Below are 21,835 nucleotides of genomic sequence, written 5' to 3' on the forward strand. Positions count from 1 at the left end.
ATATGATAAAGCTTTTTATAGCAAATTGATATCATCTGGTTATTGTATCTGGACTATAAGATTTTGAGGACATTCAAATCAATAAATGTCCATTAAGCATCTAATTCTTAGCACATACGAAACAATGGAATATTTTTTATTATCATACATATAGACGTGAATTTTCCAAGTACAAAGTTACATGTATATATGTACTTTAGAAATGCAAAATTGAATTGAGTTTTAGGTTTGGTAATATAATTAAATCACTTATGCAAATTTCCTATCAAAATTACTTATCTAAATTTCTTATATGTAATTTTCATACTCTGAATTTGCATATCCATAAATATGCCTCTAGCTAATAGCCTCTGACTAATGTTAAGATTGGTCTGATGGAGCTGACTTTAGTGAGAGTTAAAACTCCTGCTATTTAGGGGCATCTGGGTGGCTAAGTTAGTTAAGCAGCCAACTCTTGATTTTGGTTCAGGTCATGATCTCAGGGTCCTGGGATGGAGCCCTGCTTTGGGCTTCCCGCTCAGTGAGGAGCTGGCTTGAGGATTCTCTTTCCCTCTGCCCCTCCCCCCCACTCATGCTCTCTCTCTCTCTCTCTCTCTCAAATAAATAAATAAATAAATAAATAAATCTTAAAAAAAAATACTCCTGCTATTTTGATCGTATTTTGAGCATGATGATGTCAAGCTCTGAGAGGTGAGCCAGGGGAACTCATCCACCGCAAGTTACCTTGCTGGATCCAGGCTAACCAATGTAAGTTATGCTCCTTCTCAATATGAGGACACAGAAAATAGAAAATTAGCAAGCTCCATTGTCTTGCTTGCATGCTTGTTAAGGTTCGTTTCTCTGCATCAGTGATTATAATGAAGACAAAGTAAGTTAGTTCAGACAAAGGCATTACTAGGGTTGACTGAAGCACTAACAGAACCCTCATCTGGAACTTCCCACCCCTGGTCAAGACGGCCATGTCCACAAACCTGCAAGACAGCCAGGTTGGGGATTTCATCTTCTTTGGGTTTCTTCTTGAGCATCTTGTCCTTCTTCTTCTTTGGCCCATCTTTTATATTTACTACTACCTCATCTGGTTTTGCCTCTGTGGATATTTAGTGGAAATTGTTAGACTTCTCAGTGCTGATGAGATGAGAAGAAACAGAGTCAAGCTCCCTCTTTCCCTTTGTTCCTGCAGGTGTCAGGACTTTTGTTTTCAAAAAGAAATAGTAACATGTCACTGCAGAGTTGCTACATACAGCCCTAAAGTCTGTGTGTTGCAGGATGGGAGGAGACACCACTCACGGAGCAATGCAGTGACAACAGACCCCCAGGGCCAGGCAGCGTGCTGGCCTGCCCCGGTGTAGGTAAGAATTCATTAAATTAGGCCCAGAGATGGAAGGAAGGAAGGAAGGATGTTGCCCAGTCATCCAACTGGCTAAGAACAGACCCAAGAGGGACAGACCCAAAGCTTTTAGTTACATTTCCTCTCAGATCTGCTTAGGGACTTGAGATTCATCTAGTTCAGCAACCCGAGCTCAGCTATGTTAAGGGTCTTGCACCAAGTCACATATGTCGTTAGAGAGATTACTCAGGAACAGTCTCTAGGAAAACACCATCTGGAACAGACCTCTAGCTCTGCTCTTTTCCAGCGTATAAATTTGAGCTAGCTACTCAATCTCTCTGTACCTCTGTTTTACCATCTGCAAAGTGAAGATGCTGTGGCTAATGTCATGAGGCTGGTGTTGGGATGAAATCTGCCAATTAGGAGTGGCTGAGGACCTGAGTGAGACTGGTTCTGGTTCTCCTGCTTCTCTCAGTGTCACCTGAAAAAGCACCACCACTTGCTGTCACTGTTGATTTTAGGTCAAGACCTACCGATGGCCTGAATCGAGTTTGTGGTCATTTCAAATCCCCGGCCTCTTTCATTTGAACTTCTGCCAAACCAGATCTATGAGATCCTTAACTGAATTGGGAACCTAAAACCCGGGTCACCTCTATTAAAGTTCACCACGCTGGATCTGGCCCATCATGCCAGCTTCCTCCTGCTTTTGCTTTGCTGTTTCTACACCAAGACAGGAGCCAGAAGGGTGGTTCCAGCACTGAACTGGGTTCAGGAGACCTGAGATCTGGTCCCAGTCCAGCTCAAATCAGCTACACGACCTTTTTAGAGTGTTGTCATGTTCGTGAGCTTGTTCCTCATGTGGGAAATGAGGGAGTGGAGCACGAGCGTGCCTCCCACTGCTTCCTTCTAGTATTTTCTCACCCCAATGGCCAGATTCCATGCTCAAGTAACTTACCTGCATTGCCTCTTTTCTCCTTGGGATTGCTCTCCTTTTCCTTTGAGAAAAGAGGGAGATAAGATTATTGACCCTACCATGCCTCATTTATGAGTCCTGATGGCCAACAGTTCCAATTCCATCATCTTAGCCTTCTGCATTCTTGGAGATGCCATTTTAAAAGACTATGCAAACTGTGTTCAAGAAGCCCGCAAGCAAAGCCTCGCTGATAGAGCAGGACCCTCCTGCAGCAAGATACCTGTCCCTACAGAAGAGGCGCCCATGTGTCCAAAAAAAGCACCAGCAAGCTGCAGACTTCCCTGCCCTGTGTGCACAGCCCCCTCTAGGCCACTACCTCTCTCCCCTCTTTTCCCACCTCCCTGGAGCATCACCCAGTTGGCACCATGAGTTCTATCTGCTGGCACGCCAGGCTGTTGGGTCTTTGGGTTGGTCCCAGGGGTTGGGGAGGTTAGCAAGGTAAGGAAAAGGGCTGAGCCCTCACTGGGATTGGTAGTGTCCACTGCAGCAACAGGAGGGAGTTTGGAGGCAGGGGCCACCGTTTGGCTTGTTTATTTAACTATATATCAGTATTCATGGGTAGCCCTAGATGAAGAAACTATGGTCTTAACAAATGAAAGAATCAGGGGCGCCTGGGTGGCTCAGTCATTAAGCGTCTGCCTTCAGCTCAGGTCCTGATCCCAAGGTCCTGGGATCGAGCCCCGCATCGGGCTCTCTGCTCGGCGGAGAGCCTGCTTCTCCCTCTCCCACTCCCCCTGCTTGTGTTCCCTTTCTCGCTGTGTCTCTCTCTGTCAAATAAATAAATAAAATCTTAAAAAAAAAAAAATGAAAGAATCAGAGAGTTTCTATGCAACTGAATGCGATGACATAAGACTAATTTTCCTTTCCTTGTTTACTCAAGGATAAGACGTTTTACCAAATTCAGCCCCTGAGATTTTGCCTGAATCTCGACCCACTTTCCAGTGGTTCTCCAGTTTTGTAACTCAATACCTTTCTTGTTCCATATACACAAAGCTTGCTCTGGCAACCTGCTCATTATTTGCATTTGCTAAGGTCAACTCCTCTGCCTTTACGTTGATAGCTTCCCATATGAACTTAGAATCCTGCTGGAGACCTGGGGCCCTTTGATCTGGGTATCTCCAGGTGTACTTGAAGCCCCCATTGCTATGCCCATCTATCCAGAGACCCCCTTTCTCATGGCTGGACCTTTCAGAGTCTGACAGGGGCCAGATCTCTAGATGCTATGCCGGACTGAACATCCTTCCAGCATTTACAACAGAGCCTGTGTCCTAGGGTCAGCTCCAGCCAGAGGGTGAAGATTTTGCAATTCTGGATCCTTCCAGGCTTTGAACTTTCTGCAGTTAAAAGCACCGTGCCTGAGTAGGGCCTAACCTATAGTAGAATCTAGAAGGGGATGATATGGGTTTGCAGGGGTGTGGGAGGGTGTTGTGGAGGGCGTCGTGTTTTCCTATAGAATCCCTTGACCGTCACAGCCAGGAGACACTCTACCTTCTGTGCTTTCTTCAGGGAGGCATAATATTTGGACCACCAGTCAATGACGTTTTCAGCAGATTCATCCGCTATGGTCCTCTTTCTCTTTTTGGTTGACCTTCGAGAAGGTTTCCTGGCATCCTGACAAGAGATGAGGGATGGAGCATTAGGGAGGCCTCATGGATCTGCCTGCTGGTGGCTGGCTGGTTTCCTGAGGAAGAGAACACACAGGTCCCCTTGGAAGCAGATGAGGGTGTGAGCAGCCTTTGAGGCTGTAGCTCTCTGTACCATTTCCATAAATGATACTTTAATCATCAACCCATCCATTCGCTCATTTATTCAGCAAACATTTACTATTACTTAAACACACAGATGTGAGATATTGTGCCTGACACTGGGGATGTAAGGGGAATGAGAAACAATCCCCGCATCGGGGAAGCTTCATTCAGTAGAAGAGACAGGCAGGCGGCATGATACAGTATGCTATGGCAGAAAGACATTAGTTGACAAGCAATTAATATAAGTTTTGTGATTCTCAGTTTCCTCTGCTGGGAACAATCATACCTGCCTACTTCACTGTTGGGAGGATTAAGCGATGTAATGTAGACAATTTCCTGTTAGCATCATTTCTGGTGAATGGGTGCAAATCAGTGACACCAGCAACATAAGCAGGAGGAGATGGAGGGACAGGAGAGGCATGATGCATAAACAGGAGAGAGGAGGCATTTTGGGAGAGGACAGTGGTCCCATGACAAACTCATCACATACTCATCATCTATCTGCTCTCAGACATCTCTGGAGTAGCTATGATGTGCCAGGTACTCTATCAAGAGCAGGGGATACTGATATCTTTAAGAAAATCATCTGTGACCTGGAGGGGCCCACAATTTTATGGTGGCAATGCACACTTAAGCCGGAATTCTAACAGGAAGTGGCAGGTGCTCTGCTGGTAGGATGCGGAGAAGCCCTTGGGGGCCAAGGAGGGTCATATCGAGCATTGATACAATAGGAACAGCCTGAGCAAATATCCCTTAATCTGTCCTACTCTGCTTTTTATTTCAGCCTTTACCATATGCTGGGCAGGCAATCCCTCTGGACTTTTTAAAAACTGGCTGCTGCTTTGTCAGTTGACACACCAGGATTTTGCACTCAAATTTATGACTTAGAAAGATTCATCACATTCATGCTTTATGGTTCTTTGTGTACTTGTCCATCTTGCCTTCCAGAATCTCAGCTAAGGATTAGAAATCTCATTTCGCTTTAGACTCCAGAGAATACGTCTTTTTTTTTTTTTCCTTACTTGTCCTTGTACAAAGTAGGTTCTAAATATTTGTGGAATGGGTCTAGATACAGAAACTATTATTTTTCCAAGCTAATGAATTGAGAAGAGTTTCTGTTCAATTAAATATGACTGTCACAGTTGGCTAGCACTTGAATTTCATATACATTGGCTTATCTGTGAAGTGGGTATCAGTATGCTCATTCTACAAATGAGGAAACTGATGCTCAGAAACGTGAAGTTGCTTGCTCACAGTCACACAGCTAATAGGTGGGAGGATTAGTATCTAGAGCCTCCAAAGCAAAGCTTTGTAAATATGAAAAGGGGTTACAGTCTGACCTTAGCTTTACTATCTTTGGGTGGCTCCTGGGCTGCCGGTTTGGGTTCGGGCTCAAGCACAGGAGATGAGTCAGGGATTTCAACCACGCTGCTTAGTTGATTCTGGGCAGAGTCGGGTACCACTGTGGGAGGTGGCTCAATATCCACATAGATGTGATCTGTTGGAAGCTCCTGGGGGAAGCAGAGGGATCCAGAGGGCTCATCTGGATCTGAAAGAGCTGAAATTGGAAGTATATCAGGTCAACCGAGTTGCAAAGCATGGTGGTCATTTCAGAGATCCAGTACTGAGAGTCAGACAGATCTGGATTCAAATATGGCAAGTTCTTATATCTCTGACCCTCATTTTCCTTATTTACAAAATGATGGTGAAAAAACCCATCTCACTGGGGATAATCAGGATTCAATACATGCTTGTACTTATTATTGATCCTTCAGAGCTATTTTAAATAACTGTGGTCATAAGGAAAGTGCATATCAAGGTTTAGGGCACAGGTCCTCTGTGTGGGTTTTCTTTTCCCAGTCCCAGTTAACTCAGGGAAACTTTGGAGGCTCCAGAGGTCTGTGAGCTCCCAACTGCAGGCTAGACTCTAGACACGTGACTGCATGTGCTCATCAGGGAGCAGGGGTAGGTTCCTGGACTTTGTGAGATTTTTAACTGGACTGATGATCCAGTGAAAAGATCGTAACACTGTCCTTTCTTGCCAAGGGTCCTCTTTCCATTTTGTGCTGTAGAATCCAGTACTTAGAAACATTTCCCAGCTGGAAGCCTCCGGAGTTTTTGTTCCCCAGTTGCTGACTTTTCAACAGCAAATTCAACTCCATAAACACTTGATAGGCATCTACTCTGTGCTGGGCACAGAAATGGAGAGAGCAGTGAGTCAGAATAGAAAGTTCAGAAATAGACTAGGGATGTATGGCTACTTGATTTATGAAAAAGCTGACAGCACAAAACAATGGGGCAAGTAGACTCTTTTGGGGGAAAATGATGTACTCTATGGAGAAAAATGTAGCAAGCTCCTTATCTTAAACCATATACAAACACAAAGAACTGCAGATCTAAATGTGAAACTTAAAAACATAACACTAATAGAAGAAAATATAAAACAACATTTCTGTGACCAAGAATTGAGAAAGTGTTTTCAAACAAAATTCTGAAAGAACAAGCCATGAAGTTTAAAATTCAGATAGGGGGCGCCTGGGTGGCTCAGTTGGTTAAGCGGCTGCCTTCGGCTCAGGTCATGATCCTGGAGTCCCGGGATCGAGTTCCGCATGGGGCTCCCTGCTCAGCAGGGAGTCTGCTTCTCCCTCTGACCCTCCCCCCTCTCGTGTGCTCTCTCTTTCTCTCTCTCTCTCTCTCATTCTCTCTTTCAAATAAATAAATAAATAAATCTTTAAAAAAATAAAATAAAATAAAATTCAGATGGATATGATTACATTAAAATTAAGAATTTCTCTTCAAAGATGGGGATCACAGGCAGGTTAGCTTAGCAGTTATCAGAGTAGGAGAAGATATAATCTACAGGATCTAGATATCTAGAATATACCAAAAAGAAAATTAAAAAAAAAAACAACACATAAAACTTGGGCAAGGGATGTGAGCAAATCACAGGAGAGAAATCAAGGTGGCACAAGCATGTAAAGAGATGTGTAAATTCAGTAGTAATCAGAGACAACCAAGCTGAAATAAAAATGAGACACTACTTTATACACAGCAGAGTGACAAAAACCAAACCAAAACAAAACAAACACTCAGAAAGGTGGATAATAGCAGGTGGTATTGAGAAAGAAGAAAATGGTACTCCAGATGCAGTAATGGTAAGAACGTAACTGGTGTGACTGGTGTAGACGGGTATAAACCAGCACAGCTCTCTAGAGTGCTCTCTGGCAGTAGCACTCGGTGGAATGACATGTGCATATTCTCTGGGAACCAGTAATCTCACTCCTGGGTGTATATTCCAAAGAAAATCCCACACAGGATCCTCCCTTGGGCAGCGTTCACAAGGATATCCATAACAGCATCATTTGTGGAAGTGGAGAATTGGAGGCAGCCTAGGGGTCCAATATGAGGGGAAAGGAAAAGCAAAGTGGGGTGGATCAGCAGGTAGTGGTAACAAACTAATGTACACACAGCAATATGGATAGATCTTAAAGCCTTGCTTTGAGCACAAGAGTAGGAAACCAAATGAAGATTACAGCATCGTGTTATATATGTCATTTAAATGGACTGAAATTTTACAAAGAGGGGCAGTGTGGGGCCTGCAGTAGGAGGGGGCAGGAGTGGGGATGGGGCATAAGCTACAGGAGGGCAGTGCGTATGAGACAGAAGCCTTGACCAGACCAGTGATGACTACACAGCACGAGCAGAGAAGTGCAGTTAACTCCACTCTGCACCTGAGATCCAAAAGGGAACAAATCAAAGTAACATCAAGCAAAGAGAAATGTCAGGGAGTGGAGGCAGAAGGGAGCTGGACTCATATTCGTGGAAGCCTTCTTAGAGGAGCTGACCCTGATGTCAGTCTTAGAGTCAGAACCTGGCAGCTGAAGAAGCTGAGGGGACTGCAGGAGCAAATTCTTCAGAAAGCTCGACTTGACGGTGGGGCACCCACTTCCTTTGGGGTCCCCTACCAGGCCTCTGCAGGCACGACGGCTTTGTAGTCTGAAGCTCCAGAATCTAGAAGGTGCTTCCTACCTTGCTCAGCTTGGGTTCCGTCCACCTGGGAGGTGAGGGCTGGGGGCTCCTTGGATTTACACAAAAACTGCTTCAAACAGTTGATGGTGTAGGTGCCCACCAGGGTGCTCCTCCCGAAAGCTCGCCAGTCCACCACGCAGATGCTCAGGGGCGGGTGCAGAAGCTCATTCTCAGGCAGCTCCTGGGAAGAGAGGCCAGGGTGAAGTGGGGAGCACTGCCTGGCCTGAGCCCCGCTGCTGGTGCCCTGCTGACCTGTTTAGGGGCAGGATCAAAGCAAGCCAGGCACCCATCCTCCCTCTGTCCCTGCCTTTCTGTTCTGCCCCTCCAGGTCACCCCTGCAGCTGGCCAGAAGTCTGGAGCATTGCCTTCCAAACCAGGGAACAATTATCCATAATATGAGGGATGGCACTGACAAGTCATCCCAGGTGTAAAATGCAAAAATCACAGACTGCCAATTCAACTGAACGCTGAGCCAGGCCCAAGATAGAAAACAGATGAAAGTGGACACATTAAAAATGGAACTGAGGGTAAGGGGCCAGTGCCCTCCCTCTCCTGTCTCCCAGTGGCCCCAGAGGCTCAACGACACCCAGCGTGACAGGTTTGCAAACACCGTGCACATTCTCTAATTCCACTCTCTGCTGATTTAGAAATGTGTCCACCGGAGCTGTGTCACACAAAGCAAACCTTCTTCACAGTTAGTTCCAGATCAGAACACAAATATGTGTGTTGAAATATTGAAATAGAAGCTCAGGTGTCAAAAAACATCACTTTAGAAATGTAAGTTCACATGCAAGCCACTGACATGGTACATACAAATAATTTTTAAAAAATCTAACCAATAAAATAAGTTTCATTAAGAAACCTTCTAGACCAGTGGTCTGCGAACTTTAGCATGCATCAGAACCACTGGAGAACTTGTTAAGCCAGAGGGGTCTGGGCCCCAACCCCCAGCAGTTTCTGATTCAGCAGAACTGGGGCGGGGCCTGAGAATCTGCATTTCTAACAAGTTCCCAGGGGATGCTGATGCTGATGAATTGGGGGCCACACTTTGGGAACCACTGTCCACCTGCTTTGATTTACTGAACCTTTAAAAACAAGACAATGCAACAGCAATAACAAAAGTCCATTTTATCCCATTCTGAGATCCTTGCTTTTTACTCAGACTGTTCTTCCTTGTAGGTAGTGGACACCCAAAACTCTGAAGCATCTCCCCAAGCCAAGTGAATGAAGGAGAGGGTCCCATCTGCGGAAGTGAAGGGAATGAGTGGGCAGGAGAAGGAGAGGCTGTACCACTTCGAAAGCGTCTGCCTGGACGCTGAAGTTCGGGTTGTTCTTGTAGCTCTGGATCACACAGGACTTGACTCCTCGTCCCCCACACTCGATGAGGACCTGAGGGCGATCCACGGAGAGCAGCTGCACCTTCTTCATTTCTCGGACTCCCCAGAAGAGGACCTGACAAGAGGACCAGCCGAGCTGTCACTCAGAGACCCAGGGAGGAGCCGACATGCAGGTGTGCGTGTGGGAGGTCAAGTGGGCTGCCTGGGAACTAAAGTATGTTCTTCTGGGACAGGGCCGTGCAGCTCCCTGAGGGCCCCGTTCTGTCAGCTATGCCTCATTTCCACCCCGCAATTCCCTCAGACAACACAGGCAGGTATGGCAATGCACCACTGCCCTTAGCCCCAAAGAACAACTCAGTCCTCCCCTGCACCATACCTCCACTCGGTATTTACTCAGCACTGGCCGAATGTTGGCGGGAACTGGGTAGATCTGGGTGACATCCGGTGAGTCAATGGGAGGGAGCCCTTGCAGCCCAGATGATGGGACCTACCACACAGAACAAGTGCTGGTTAGAAGGTGGGGGAGAGATGAGGAAGACCAGCGCCGCCGAGCAACCACCTCATCCATATGACACTCACTTAACAAAACTAATGTTTCCAGCTTAAAGTGTAGCCAAGACAGTGCATTTTACCACACTTAATGATTTATTCATTGACAAATATTTATTCATTGACACCCTCACGAGGGTGACCAACATTTAGTGAGCACTTACAATGTGCCACAAAGTTAATAGGTTAATAAGCTTTAGGTAAGCTCACAATACAGAGGGGAGAAGAAAAGACAAGTGGGTCCTCACAAGCTGATGAAATAACATTGGAATGACAGCAGAGGTGTGGAGAAGGGCTCTAGTCCGGTTCTGAGCTCTGAGACTTAGCTACCCCCCCCCATTACATACTACTACAAAAGAGATTCATATTTATTTATTTTTTAAAGATTTTATTTATTTATTTGAAATAGAGAAAGCTCGAGTGGGGTGGGGGGCAGGACTGAGGGAGAGGGACAAGCAGACTCCCCGCTGAGCACAGAGCCCAATGCAGGGCTCTACCCCAGGACCCTGAGATCATGACCTGAGCTGAAGGCAGACACCTAACTGACCGAGCCACCCAGGAGCCCCAAGAGATTTGTGTTTAGTCAAATAGAGACTACATCTTCATCAGTGAAACAGAAATGAAGCTTTTTTTTTTTTAAGATTTTTTATTTATTTATTTGAGAGAGAGAGAATGAGAGATAGCACGAGAGGGAAGAGGGTCAGAGGGAGAAGCAGACTCCCCGCTGAGCAGGGAGCCCGATGCGGGACTCGATCCCGGGACTCCAGGATCATGACCTGAGCCGAAGGCAGTCGCCCAACCAACTGAGCCACCCAGGTGCCCCAGAAATGAAGCTTTTTGAAGACAAACCTCCAGAATGAAAAGGTATCATTTCCTGTGCATTTGAAGATACAGAAACTGCAGGAGGATAATCCCCATGCTTCACTGAAATCTCACACAAAGAGCTTGGCAAGTCTATGAAGGACACCCCACACTGCAAGGCTTGGCTCAATGTGTACTTCTTCCAAAAAGCTGTCCCTGATTTGACCCCAGTCACTGTGGTGGTTCTCCTACCCTTTGGTCCTTGGAATGCAGTGTGTCCTCTGTGGAAGCTTAGTGCAGAAATTAGTGGCCTGAGCCCAGAAACCAGGCCCCGCTGTGTGACCCTGTATGAGTCCCTTCCCCTCTCTGGGGCCCCAGATATTGGGCCAGATGACCCTTCAAACCCTTTGAGAGCCAGATGCACTGGGTATGTTTGTCTGACTTGACCAAGAGGAAGCCTCTATTTACTTCATTTCATTCTCTAAGCCCCTTAAGCAGTGCTCCACATCCAGTGGACTCTTGAAAAATGTTTATTGGCTGACTGACACATTAGCTCCATATGCTCAAAAAAGCTTAATTGCTCCTCAAAACAGGCAAAGCACAAACCTATCACCATTTCTTCTTCACAGATATATTCTAGCTGGCAACGACAGATGCAGTTAAGCTAATTACAAGGAAGCTCAGACAAAGAAGACAGCAGACACCGTGGATGCCAAAGAGGCTGGAGACAATGAAGCTGCAGAACCAGACGAGATAAAGGCGCTGGAAGCTGTGAGGATGCACGCCCAGTACCGCCTGGCCTGAGCGACTCAGCCTGCAAGACCTCGCCTCCCTGAGAAAGCTAACTGCTCCTCTAGCTCTAGAGGGAAAGCCACAAAACAGCTGTGGTGGTGGCATAGGATGGTGCCCCTGGCTGGGCTTTTATGAAAGTACCTCATATTTCCTCATTCCAGGGCCACCAGGAAATGTTCTGAAGAGGCTTTGTCCCACAGTGCCTGACAGATGCCCTTGAACTCAACACCAACCCTGAAGGGCTCTGCATCATGGTGTAGACTGAATGACTGCTCCCAGCCAAGGGCAGACATTTTCACAGGGAAATGGGTTGGCTACTGGCTTACAAATCTGCGTGGTGTGTAGTTACTCGGTACATGGGGCCAGAGGAAGATAAAGAACGGTTATAAATGCAAGAGGGTAAGCATCGGAGGTGGGTTGAATAGGTTGGTCCAAAAGCCAATTGCTCTAATATCCCAGTGGAGACAATATATCGGGACCTCAAAGGAGATCCAGATGCAGGGCCAGGACAAGGACCTAGGGTGTGAAATTTAGACAGGTGCCACTCTCGGGGTCATGCATGACCTTAATCCCAGTCCTGCTCATCTGAAAATCACTGCTGCTCAGAAGACTTTCTGCGTCCTCTGTGTCCCTCAGCCCATCATTTACATTTGCGATATCCCTCTTCTTTGGTGCCGTGGGTAGCACAGCCCAGGGCTCCATCATTTGCTAGCTGTGCAAACTTGGAAAGGTTGCTCAGTGTTTCTGAGTCTTGGTTCTGTCATTTGCAAAGTGAAGATAATGATGTCTAATTCATGGGTTGCTGTGAAGAATGGCTGACACAGCATGCAAGGTGCCTGGCACATTTTCCGGCACGTGTAAATTCCCTAGGAGTAAGGGTCTACTGGAGACAGCAAAGGTGGAAGCTTGACTTCACGCCATCTTGGACTCAGGTGAGCCAGGATTGCTAGTGCCCCAAACCACTTCAGAAGCAAATTTAAATCCTCTCGCAAGGAAAACATTATCACCCTATGCTCAGATTTTGTCCACATATTTTTGTGAATGAGTGAGACATGTTTGAAGATAATGTATTGAGAGTCTACTATGTGCGTCTATTATTGTTGGCTTCCACGTGTGACGTGGAGATGAATCTCATACCCCACTTCCAACCCATCAGCTAATCCTGTGGACTCCGCCAGAATCCTTTTTCATGGCTACACTCTTGATCCAAGTCTCCAGTTCTCCAATCTGGATTACCTGAAGAGCCTCCCAGTTGGCCTCCTTGTTTCCCCCTGGGCCCCTTCAGCATATACCCAATTTGCATCCATAGTTTTCAACATAAATCAGACAAATTTAACAAAATTCAATAAAATCCTCTCTTGGCTTCTCATCTTTTATAGAATAAAAGCCAAACTCCTCACAGTGCTCCACATGATCTCTTCCCTCTGACTTGATCTACACCCTGCTCCAGAAGCACTGGTGTCCTTGCTTGTCCTTGAACATGCCAGGCACATTTAGGTTTCAGAGTCTGGCATTTGCTGCTCCTGCTGCATTGAATGCTCTTTGCCCAGATACCAGCATGGCCGACTTGCTTCTCTCCTTCAGGTCTTGACTTAAATACCGCTTTCTCAGTGAGGCCTCCCTGGATGCCAAAATGTCGAACTGCCCCCTCCCCCAAAATGTCGAACTGCCCCCTCCCCCAACTGTCCACTCCACATCTCCCAGTGCATTACCTTTTCTTCTTCGCATGTGTCATACTGCTGTTACATTATAATTTACATAGTATCCTCTATTATCTTCCCTTCACTAGAATATAAGTCCCAGGTGGGAGTTTTGCCTGTTTTATTCACTGATGAATTCTTTTTATTTTTTTTAAGATTTTATTTATTTATTTGAGACAGAGAAAGGGCATGAGTGTGTGGGAGGGGTTGAGGGAGAGGGAGAAGCTCCCCACTGAGTAGGGAGCCCAACTTGGGACTCAATCCCAGGACCCCGGGATCGTGACCGAGCTGGAGGCAGATGTTTAACTGACTGAGCCACCCAGGCACCCCTCACTGACGAATTCTTAAGAACATGCCTGACACACAGTGGACACTCAATAATATTTGTTTGACTGCATGAATGAGTGAAATAGTCCTGCCTTCAAAAAACTTACAAATTAATGGACACAAGCCTGTAAACAATTGACCTTACTGTGGCCAGAGTTAAAAAGAAAAAGAGGCAATGTGCTAAAGGATGGAAGAAGAGAAAACATTTAATTTGACCAAGGTGAGGGTGGGGAGACCTTCCTGGAGGAGGCATATCTTGTTCTGAACTTTGATGACCATTATCATAAACAGGTGGTTTAGGTTAATGTTGAGGTGGGTGGAGTGGGGAGCCATTTCAGGATGGGCTAACAGCATGACTAAAAGCAGAGGAGCTCATCTGTGTGGTGAGGTCAGGGACCCTGGGGTAGCCTGACATAAAGAGGCCAGAGTGTGTATAGAGTAATATGAGGAAATATGAGGCTGAAGAAGCAGTCTGAAGTTTTAGGAGAGCTTGAGTGCTAAGCTGTGGAAATCTGGCATTCTCTTATGGGCCAGGCTTTCTTTTCATGAGATATGAAAATCATGCCCCCCCCCAAAAAAAATTGTCCCAGTCACAACATTTGGGAAATTTCGGATCCTCTTAGAGTGTTGACCATGGTAATGGGCATTCCAAATCCCCAGGAGGGATATAATGTGAAGCATTTCCCAAAATTTCTCTTCAGTGTAACTAGAGGGATTGTATTTGGTGTTCCACAGAATAGAGTTTGAGAAATGTTTCTAGAGGTAAGAAGTGGGGAGCCATTGATGATTTCTGAAGAAGAGAGTGGTATGAACCGACTTGTCTTCTGGAAAGAATGTGGAGGATGTCATAAACAAGAAGAGTAAGAAGCTAGAAGACCAGGAAAGAGGCCAATGCAAGGATCCTGAAGAGATATATGGCAGCAGGGAAGATGGAAACCATTCGAAGACAGGCTTAGCCTGGCTAAGGGTGCAGACACAGAGAGAAGAATTAAATCTGAGTCTGAGTTTTCAAGGCAGAGAACAGTGGAGAACAGTGGGGCCATGTGCCAGGACTGGGCAGACAGGGGGTCGGAGAGGGAAGTGGAGACAGTGAATTCAGTCTGGACATGGAAGAGCCGAGTTACCAAATCCTTCTTCTGAGACACAGAAGCATTTCAGTAATGGAGGGGGAGAGGCTGAAGCAAACCACGCACAGATGAAAACTGAGAGCAGCTAGGGACAAATGAAGGCATTTTCCAGCTCTTGTCTTCTCAGCATGTACAAGATTCACATACTAAGACTGTCGTGCTGATGATCAAATTACTTTCTGAACAAGCGATCAAATGAGAAGTCCTAATGAAACCCTAATGGATTCTATCTCCTAGGCTGCTCACCTCTGACAATTAACGCAGCTGGGGGGAAGCAGCGGGATCTCCGGGTACCCTCAGCAGTAGAGGGAGGGAAAGGGGTAGGGGGCCCCCTCAGCGTGGAGGGAGGGGGAGGGGGTGCCTTCAGCAGTGGAGGGAGGGGATGAGGGGGGGAACCTTAGTGTGGAGGAAAGAGGGAAGGAGAGGGGAGCAGAGCCCCTCGGCATGAAGGGAGGTGGGGAGGGGTATTCTCAGCTTGAAGGGAGCGGGGACCTTCATACTGAGGGTACCTGAGGGAAGGGATGGGGAGGGAGACCCTCAGAGTGGAGGGAGAGAGGGAGGGGGGCCCTCAGCATAGAGGGGGAAGGGGGTGCCCTCAGCTGTGGAGGGAGGGGGTGAGGGGGGACCCTCAGTGTGGAGGAAGAGAGGAAGGGATGGGGGAGGGGGGACCGTCGGAGGGAAGACAAGGAACCCTGAGAGCCATCCCTTGATGGCTGTAAGCCTGTAGGGACCAGTCACCCAGCCCCTCACTGAGGGACTAGGGGACTCAGGCTCAGAGCAGGCAGGCAGCTTCCTGTGGTGAAAGAACAGCTCACTGCATCCCAGTTAACCCTGAGCCTCAGCTTCCTGACACGTGAAACGGGAGCCTTGCCCTAGATCTGGTTTTCCCAAGCCGGCCGTTCCTCTACCACATATCTCTCCTGTACTATTTAATCCAGTGAACATTTTCATTAGGTAACGCTTTGTTTTTAAAAAGGGAACTTTATGCTGTTAAGTAAAAAAGTAACACTTGCATAAATGAAAAACAACTTTAAAAAGAAGACCAATGAAAACAAAACAAGTTACGGGAATATGGAATGTGAAGCATTTCTTAAACGTTCTTTTCCCTGTCTTTGAACTGGTGTTCCAAGAAGCACATTTTGGGAAATGTTCCTACTGACAACACTGATCTTTTTTAAAGGCACTCTCAGCTGTCCCCTGCCCCATTACACTTTCCAGCCTCTCAGCCATAGGGGGAATCGGTCAGTATAGCTGGATTCTAGGCCCTGACCTGCCCTGTTAAGCAAGTCATTACCTCTCTATTATCCACTCAATTTCTTCACCTGAAATAAATAGGCGGGATTAGACATTTTGCTTCAATATTCTGTGGCGTACTACCACTACTAATAAAATAGGTGGTATTTGTTGAGTGTTCATTCCATGCCAGGCGCTTTCAGTAGACTGATCATCATCCCCATTTTGCAGGTGAAACAGAAATTAAGTAGCTTACCCAAGGTCACATGCTACTAAGTGGTAGAAATGAGATCCATACCCACGGGATCCGACTCTGTCACCTTCCCTCTCCCTTGTCTCTATGTTTTAGGAGTGCTTGCCTTCTAGTTTCTCTACTAAATGAGGTTTTTTTTAAATAGGATTTCTGAAAAACAGGGTTACCTAGAGAGGAATTGGTGTGACCCAAAGGTAAAGTGCCGCCTGCCTCAGTAAACGCAGTGGTCTCTTCTAGTGACTTATTTTCCAGGTCTTCTCCATGTCCCATTTGGTTTTCCACTGACCAGTCAGACCTGAGAGTCTCAGCTTCCCTCCCCAGTATCCTGCCTCTGCTTTCTGGAAAAGTCTTCTGAGGCACACATTCAGAAATTCCCCTATGTTTTAATGGGACCAATTAAGAGCTCCCTGTCTTTGGGGCAACTATGTGATGCAGTGTAAGAAGCAAAAGGCTTTAAAGGTCTCAGTTCAGCTCTTAGCTGCATGATGAGGTAGGTCAGTCAATTGCACCAAACCTCAGTTTACGATCTGGAAAATGGGAATCATAATACCTCAACAGGGTTGAGGGAGGTTTACATGATGAAATTTATGTGAGGCAGCAAACATCACGCATGGTAAGTGCCCACAAGTTTGCTTCCTTCTTCCCCCTGTATCCTCTCATGGTCCATGTGAGCTCCAGGACGTGCACATAGGGCTGCTCAAGCATTGCTGGCCAAACCCATAAGGATCTTTCATCCTGGGACTCTGACCTACAGCACAGGGGCTCTAGAAATAGCCTGTGCCACCTGAACTGTTAAGTGGCAGTTCCCAGATCCCAAGAAGGAGACACCTCCAGACCCAGGGCAGCAGGGAGCGACCAAGCACAGCTTTACGGAGTGTACTTCCAGCGAGGGCCCTTCTCCGGCCAGGAAGACAAGGTGGATTCGAGTGCAGATGACACTTCCAGCTTGCTTACCTGCAGCAGTTCAAATACAGCGAGGAGGTCCCCTCCGGAGAGGCTCCCACAAAAGATGGGGTGATAGCAGAGCCCGGGTGGCTCATACTCCTGGTCAGCTAGCTTCACAACAGGAGCAGCCACGGTGGCACCCAAATACTCTGGCTTCCCCTAAGGCAGAAAAGAAAGGAATTTGTCCCCCGTCAATACCTACCTGGATCTGACCTGCATCGGTGCACTTTTAAAACTGTCAGCCTCAGTGTCTCCCTCGTGCTACTAACTCACTCTCTTCTTTTGCCAAGCGTCTTTTGTCCCTGACCAAGGCTGGGGGCAGTGGGGAGAGTGCAGGGGAATCCGTTTGGGGTCCCAGGGAAAACTTCTGGGCCCAAGGCTCTTAGGGGTTATCTGTCTTCTCAATGTACAGAGCTCAGTGGAATTAAGTTAAAATAATCACTTAGGGTAGGCTTAGAAGAGAAAAAGAAGAAATAAGGTGGCACCAAACTTTCCAAAATCTCTGCAGGGCAGGACACCACTGTGGTCATGGAATGCAAAAGCTTTGGAGTCCAGGTAAACCGGTGTCCATGCTCCCAAATCTGCTACATTCTAGCTCTACGGCCTTGGCCCATTTACTCAACTTTTTTGAGCCTCATGTCTTAAAAGGGATTAAAAATAATACCTGTTGGGGTGGGAGGATGGGTTAGCCTGGTGATGGGTATTAAAGAGGGCACGTTCTGCGTGGAACACTGGGTGTTATACGCGAACAATGAATCATGGAACACTACATCAAAAACTAATGATGTAATGTATGGTGATTAACATAACATAATAAAAAAAAAGTAAAAAACACCTGTTGATGGGGCCATGGGGAATGACTTAATGATGTATGTGCTTTGCACAGTGACTGGTATACAATGAGCGCTCAATACATGGTAATATGATGATGATGATGATGAAGTTCATTGTATTCAAGGGATAGAGCAGTTCTGCCCCAATTTTCTTGGTCATAAAAGAGGCCATTAAAATCGTAAAATTTGTATGTACGTATGCCCATGGGCCTCAAATTTCCTTAAGAACTATGAGATCGCGCCGTCTCCTGCTTCTCGCCACACCTGCTCCCCGGAGCGTGGGTCTGCCTTCCCCCAGGAGCAGCATGGGGCTGGAGCATGGGGCTGCCTTGCTCTTTATCTCAGGAATGGCCCCATTGCCGCTTTACTCACTGCTGTGTCCCCCAGCCCAGGGCAGGCACTCATTACATTTTATTGAGTGAAAGCTGTTGGATTAATGACTTCCAAGGTACAAGGATGGCGCCGGCAGTCAGCGCCCGGCTTCCACCAGGTTTTCACAGCCCCTCTGCTTCATTGCCTTGGGACTCAAACCAGCACTCGTGCTCCTGGCTGTAGAAAGAACCTTGGTTGAGGTGGAAATGGGGTTTCGTTTCAACGAATGATTATTTGATGATTTATAATTATTTTAGATGATGAGTTTGACTTTAAAACAAACAAAGCTGGTGGGGTCAGAACTGTCCCTCGCGGGATGGATGTGACGCCAGACGTGACACAAGTGGTCTGTTGTCTATGTCGTCCATGATCCAAGCTGGGAATAATTAGGTAAAATTGCCCTGGGCACAAAAGAGTATAAACTTAAACCTGAGCTAATTTGCCAAATATAAACTCCTTGCTTAGAGAGGCAGCAGGCCCTAAGGCAGGTACAAGCCACTGGGTAATGAGAAAAAGTCCTAGACTGGAGCCACATTCTAGCAGAGTCAGAATGTAATCATCTGATCACCACCCCAGGGCTGTGGGCCCGGCATAGCTGCAGCCCCCCAAATGTAAACAGAACCTTCTGCGTGTCTACATGTATCTCTCCAGGAAGAAAATACAAAGTTTTCATATATTTTTTTCTCTCCTACGTTTCCCTTTGATTGTTTTTCTGTGAAGGAGCTGGCTTGGGTGGGATCCAGGAGGGCAGTCGTAGAACGGAGATCTGGAAGGGGTCTGAAAGCAAAGGGAAATCCACGAAGGGCAGCAGGTTGGTTTAGGAGTTCGCAAAGATGCTTGATCATTGTTACTGGTTTTCAAATACAAAAGTAATTAGGATGGGAATCATGTTGTTAACAACACAATTTAAAAGGCATTTATTTTGTGGCTGTCTCTACAGAAAATCTATACTATATGCACAACAGTAGAACTCATATACAATTTATAGCTCCGATTTACAGCTGGAGCAACAGGGTGCAGAGAGAGAGACATGGAAAAGCAGAATGTGTGTGTGTAAAGGGATATGGCCACACCAGCTACTCCCACGTGTGCAAGAAAGCATGGACAAGAGAGGCTAGGTTCAAGTTCCGGCTCTGCTTCCAGCTACCTGTGACCTTGAACAAGGCATTTGACTTTCCTGGGTCTCTGGTTCCTTCTCCAGGAAGCAAGAGGGCATGCTCTCCAAGGTCCCTGCTCATTTGCAATTCTCCCATCCTAATTTCCTTCTGACCTTGCATCAAGGTCAGAGCTGCCAGCATGCTTGAGGAGGTGAGGAGGCTGTAGAGAGGCTTCTTGGAATGAACTATTGTACTTAATATATTTGTGCTTCCTCAACTTCCCAAGGGGGCAGACATCAAAGAAAATAAGTCGGCCTTTAACTTTTATCTTAGACTTATTTCATTTAAAAAAGGAGAAGAAAAATAAAATTAAAAAGGTTTGTCTTAGTAATTAAAAAATATCCTCCAGTAAGCTTTTGAATCTACTTAGTATGGAACACAGACATCTTTGGAGAGGAAAAGTTTTGGTTAACATCATAGCAGAAATGGGATGGAGATGAATGTGTTGTTGCAGGGCTTGGGAGCAAAACCAAGAGAAAACAAGACCCAGCTACAAGGGCTGAATTGCTGATGGTACTCACCCAGTTCCCTCCAGGCAAGTGAGGTCAGTAAACACCTCTGGTTTTCAAGAGGCCTGGACATTTTTAAAAAGATTTTATTTATTTATTTGAGAGAGAGAGAGAGAGAATGCATGAGGGGGGCGGGAGGGAGGGCAGACTAATAAGCAGGCTCCCCACTGAGCGGGGAGCCCTGACCACGTAGGGCTGGATCCAGGGCTCAATCCGAGGACCCTGGGATTATGACCTGAGCCAAAGGCAGACACTCAACCTACAGAACCACCCAAGGCTCCTGAGGCCTGGACATTTTTACTGAGCATTTTTACTGAGCAGCAATAGGACATAGCAGAAGGCTGGGTGCAACTGCAGGTGACTTCATACAAGGATCCTGTTCCTGAAGAAGCGTGTGCAGACCGAAGTTTTGTGACCCGGATCCTATTCTAATTGCAATCTCGTGGGAAATCTAAGTGAAAAACCCCTTAGTAGAGCAAATGACCATTACCCATTTTCCCATTTCAAATCATTGTTTTCCCAGGTCAAAATGGTATCTGGGCACCTGTTGGGTCCTGAGCAGTCACAGGCTGGTTAGACAAAGTACGTCAGTGGACTGCAGCCCAGTGGGCACTGCCTGGGACACTCACCACCGCGTCACTGTCATATAGCTCCACCACCACCGAAGGCGGGGACTCCACCAGCTCTTTCTGGTCCCCGTGCAGCACCAGGTCATTGAATAGCAGCATCTGGTTCCAGGTGGGGGAGAGGGTCTGGGAAATGACCTGGAAGGTGGGGCCAAAAGAAAAGCAAAAGATCATTTGGTAGGGCTGGAGGGGGAGGGGTGCGTTCATTCCACAGTTCGTGGTGGAGGGCAGAGAGAACCATCTTCGTCATTCTCGTTCAGTCACTTAACATCCACGCCACAACATAGACCGAAGTACTGCCACCGTGTGCTAGACACGAGCGGATGCAGATCCCTGGTCCCGGAGAGCTTACAGAAGTTCATGAGTAGGGCCCTTGCAATGATGAACAACTTATTTGCATCCATAATTTCAACTCAAGCCTCCTGGAAGTGCTGTGCTGGTAACACGAGCTACCCTCAGTTGAGCATTATGTGCCAGTTGTTGCACTTTGGATGCACGGTCTCATTCGAACTTCACAACCACTCTGGGAGGTGGATGGTTATCTGCTTACATTTTATAGATCAGGAAACCAGGGCTCACTTTGTCTGGATCCGGCAAGTGGCAGAACTGGGATTCACTCTTCTGGCGCCAAAGCCCAGGCTGCTGACCTCATCCATCCTCACCACGTAGATGCTAATATTATCTCCATTTTATGGAAGGGCACTTCGTGGATGAGGAAGATCTAGTGATTCTTCACTTATGAGCAAATAAAATTTTGTCATTAAATACTCAAAAGTGGGGTTTAACTCTAATATTCCTTTTTTGGAATTCCACTGTTCTGTGAATATTTATTTGACTTGTGTTGAACTAACCAAAGTCTTCAAAATAACTTTCACCATTTTGCATGACATCTTTTCTCTGTGATAGCAAAATGTGACATAGGTCACTGGCTGTGTCCATCCTACAGATGGAGAAACCAAAGAACAGAGGACAACAGTCTGCATTATTGCTTTAGAACCCTGAGTGTCACACCTGAAATTGGCTCACAGACCCCCTGCCAGGCCATTCACCTGCTACCCTCAGAAGCCGGTGTGTCATTGGTCTTTGCCTCTCCTACTCTAGTTTAATTGGATGTTTGGACCCTGCCAGTTTCACTGAGCTGAAGACTGGGGTTGTCTGCAGGACAGGTGGACTCTGTTCCTGGGCAGAATCTGTTCT

At 46.7% G+C, this 21,835-nt stretch overlaps 1 protein-coding gene across 1 annotated transcript in view; it reads right to left on the reverse strand.

Annotated features, from left to right (window-relative positions):
- Positions 1–21,835, reverse strand: part of FER1L6 (fer-1 like family member 6) — a 114,515-nt gene that overhangs the window by 34,433 nt on the left and 58,247 nt on the right. Inside the window, exons 20-28 of the mRNA XM_028105671.2 lie at positions 20,642–20,776; positions 17,151–17,300; positions 9,791–9,901; positions 9,368–9,529; positions 8,078–8,258; positions 5,389–5,606; positions 3,789–3,911; positions 2,283–2,322; positions 972–1,087 (exon numbers count right to left, since the gene is read on the reverse strand). Coding sequence (XP_027961472.2) covers positions 972–1,087; positions 2,283–2,322; positions 3,789–3,911; positions 5,389–5,606; positions 8,078–8,258; positions 9,368–9,529; positions 9,791–9,901; positions 17,151–17,300; positions 20,642–20,776 — 1,236 coding nt within the window. The remainder of the gene's footprint in view (positions 1–971; positions 1,088–2,282; positions 2,323–3,788; positions 3,912–5,388; positions 5,607–8,077; positions 8,259–9,367; positions 9,530–9,790; positions 9,902–17,150; positions 17,301–20,641; positions 20,777–21,835) is intronic.

The sequence above is a fragment of the Eumetopias jubatus genome, unplaced genomic scaffold, assembly GCF_037043125.1.
Source record: "Eumetopias jubatus isolate StellerSeaLion01/CBP00866 unplaced genomic scaffold, mEumJub1_p1.0 scaffold_4, whole genome shotgun sequence".
Classification (NCBI taxonomy): Eukaryota; Metazoa; Chordata; class Mammalia; order Carnivora; family Otariidae; genus Eumetopias; species Eumetopias jubatus.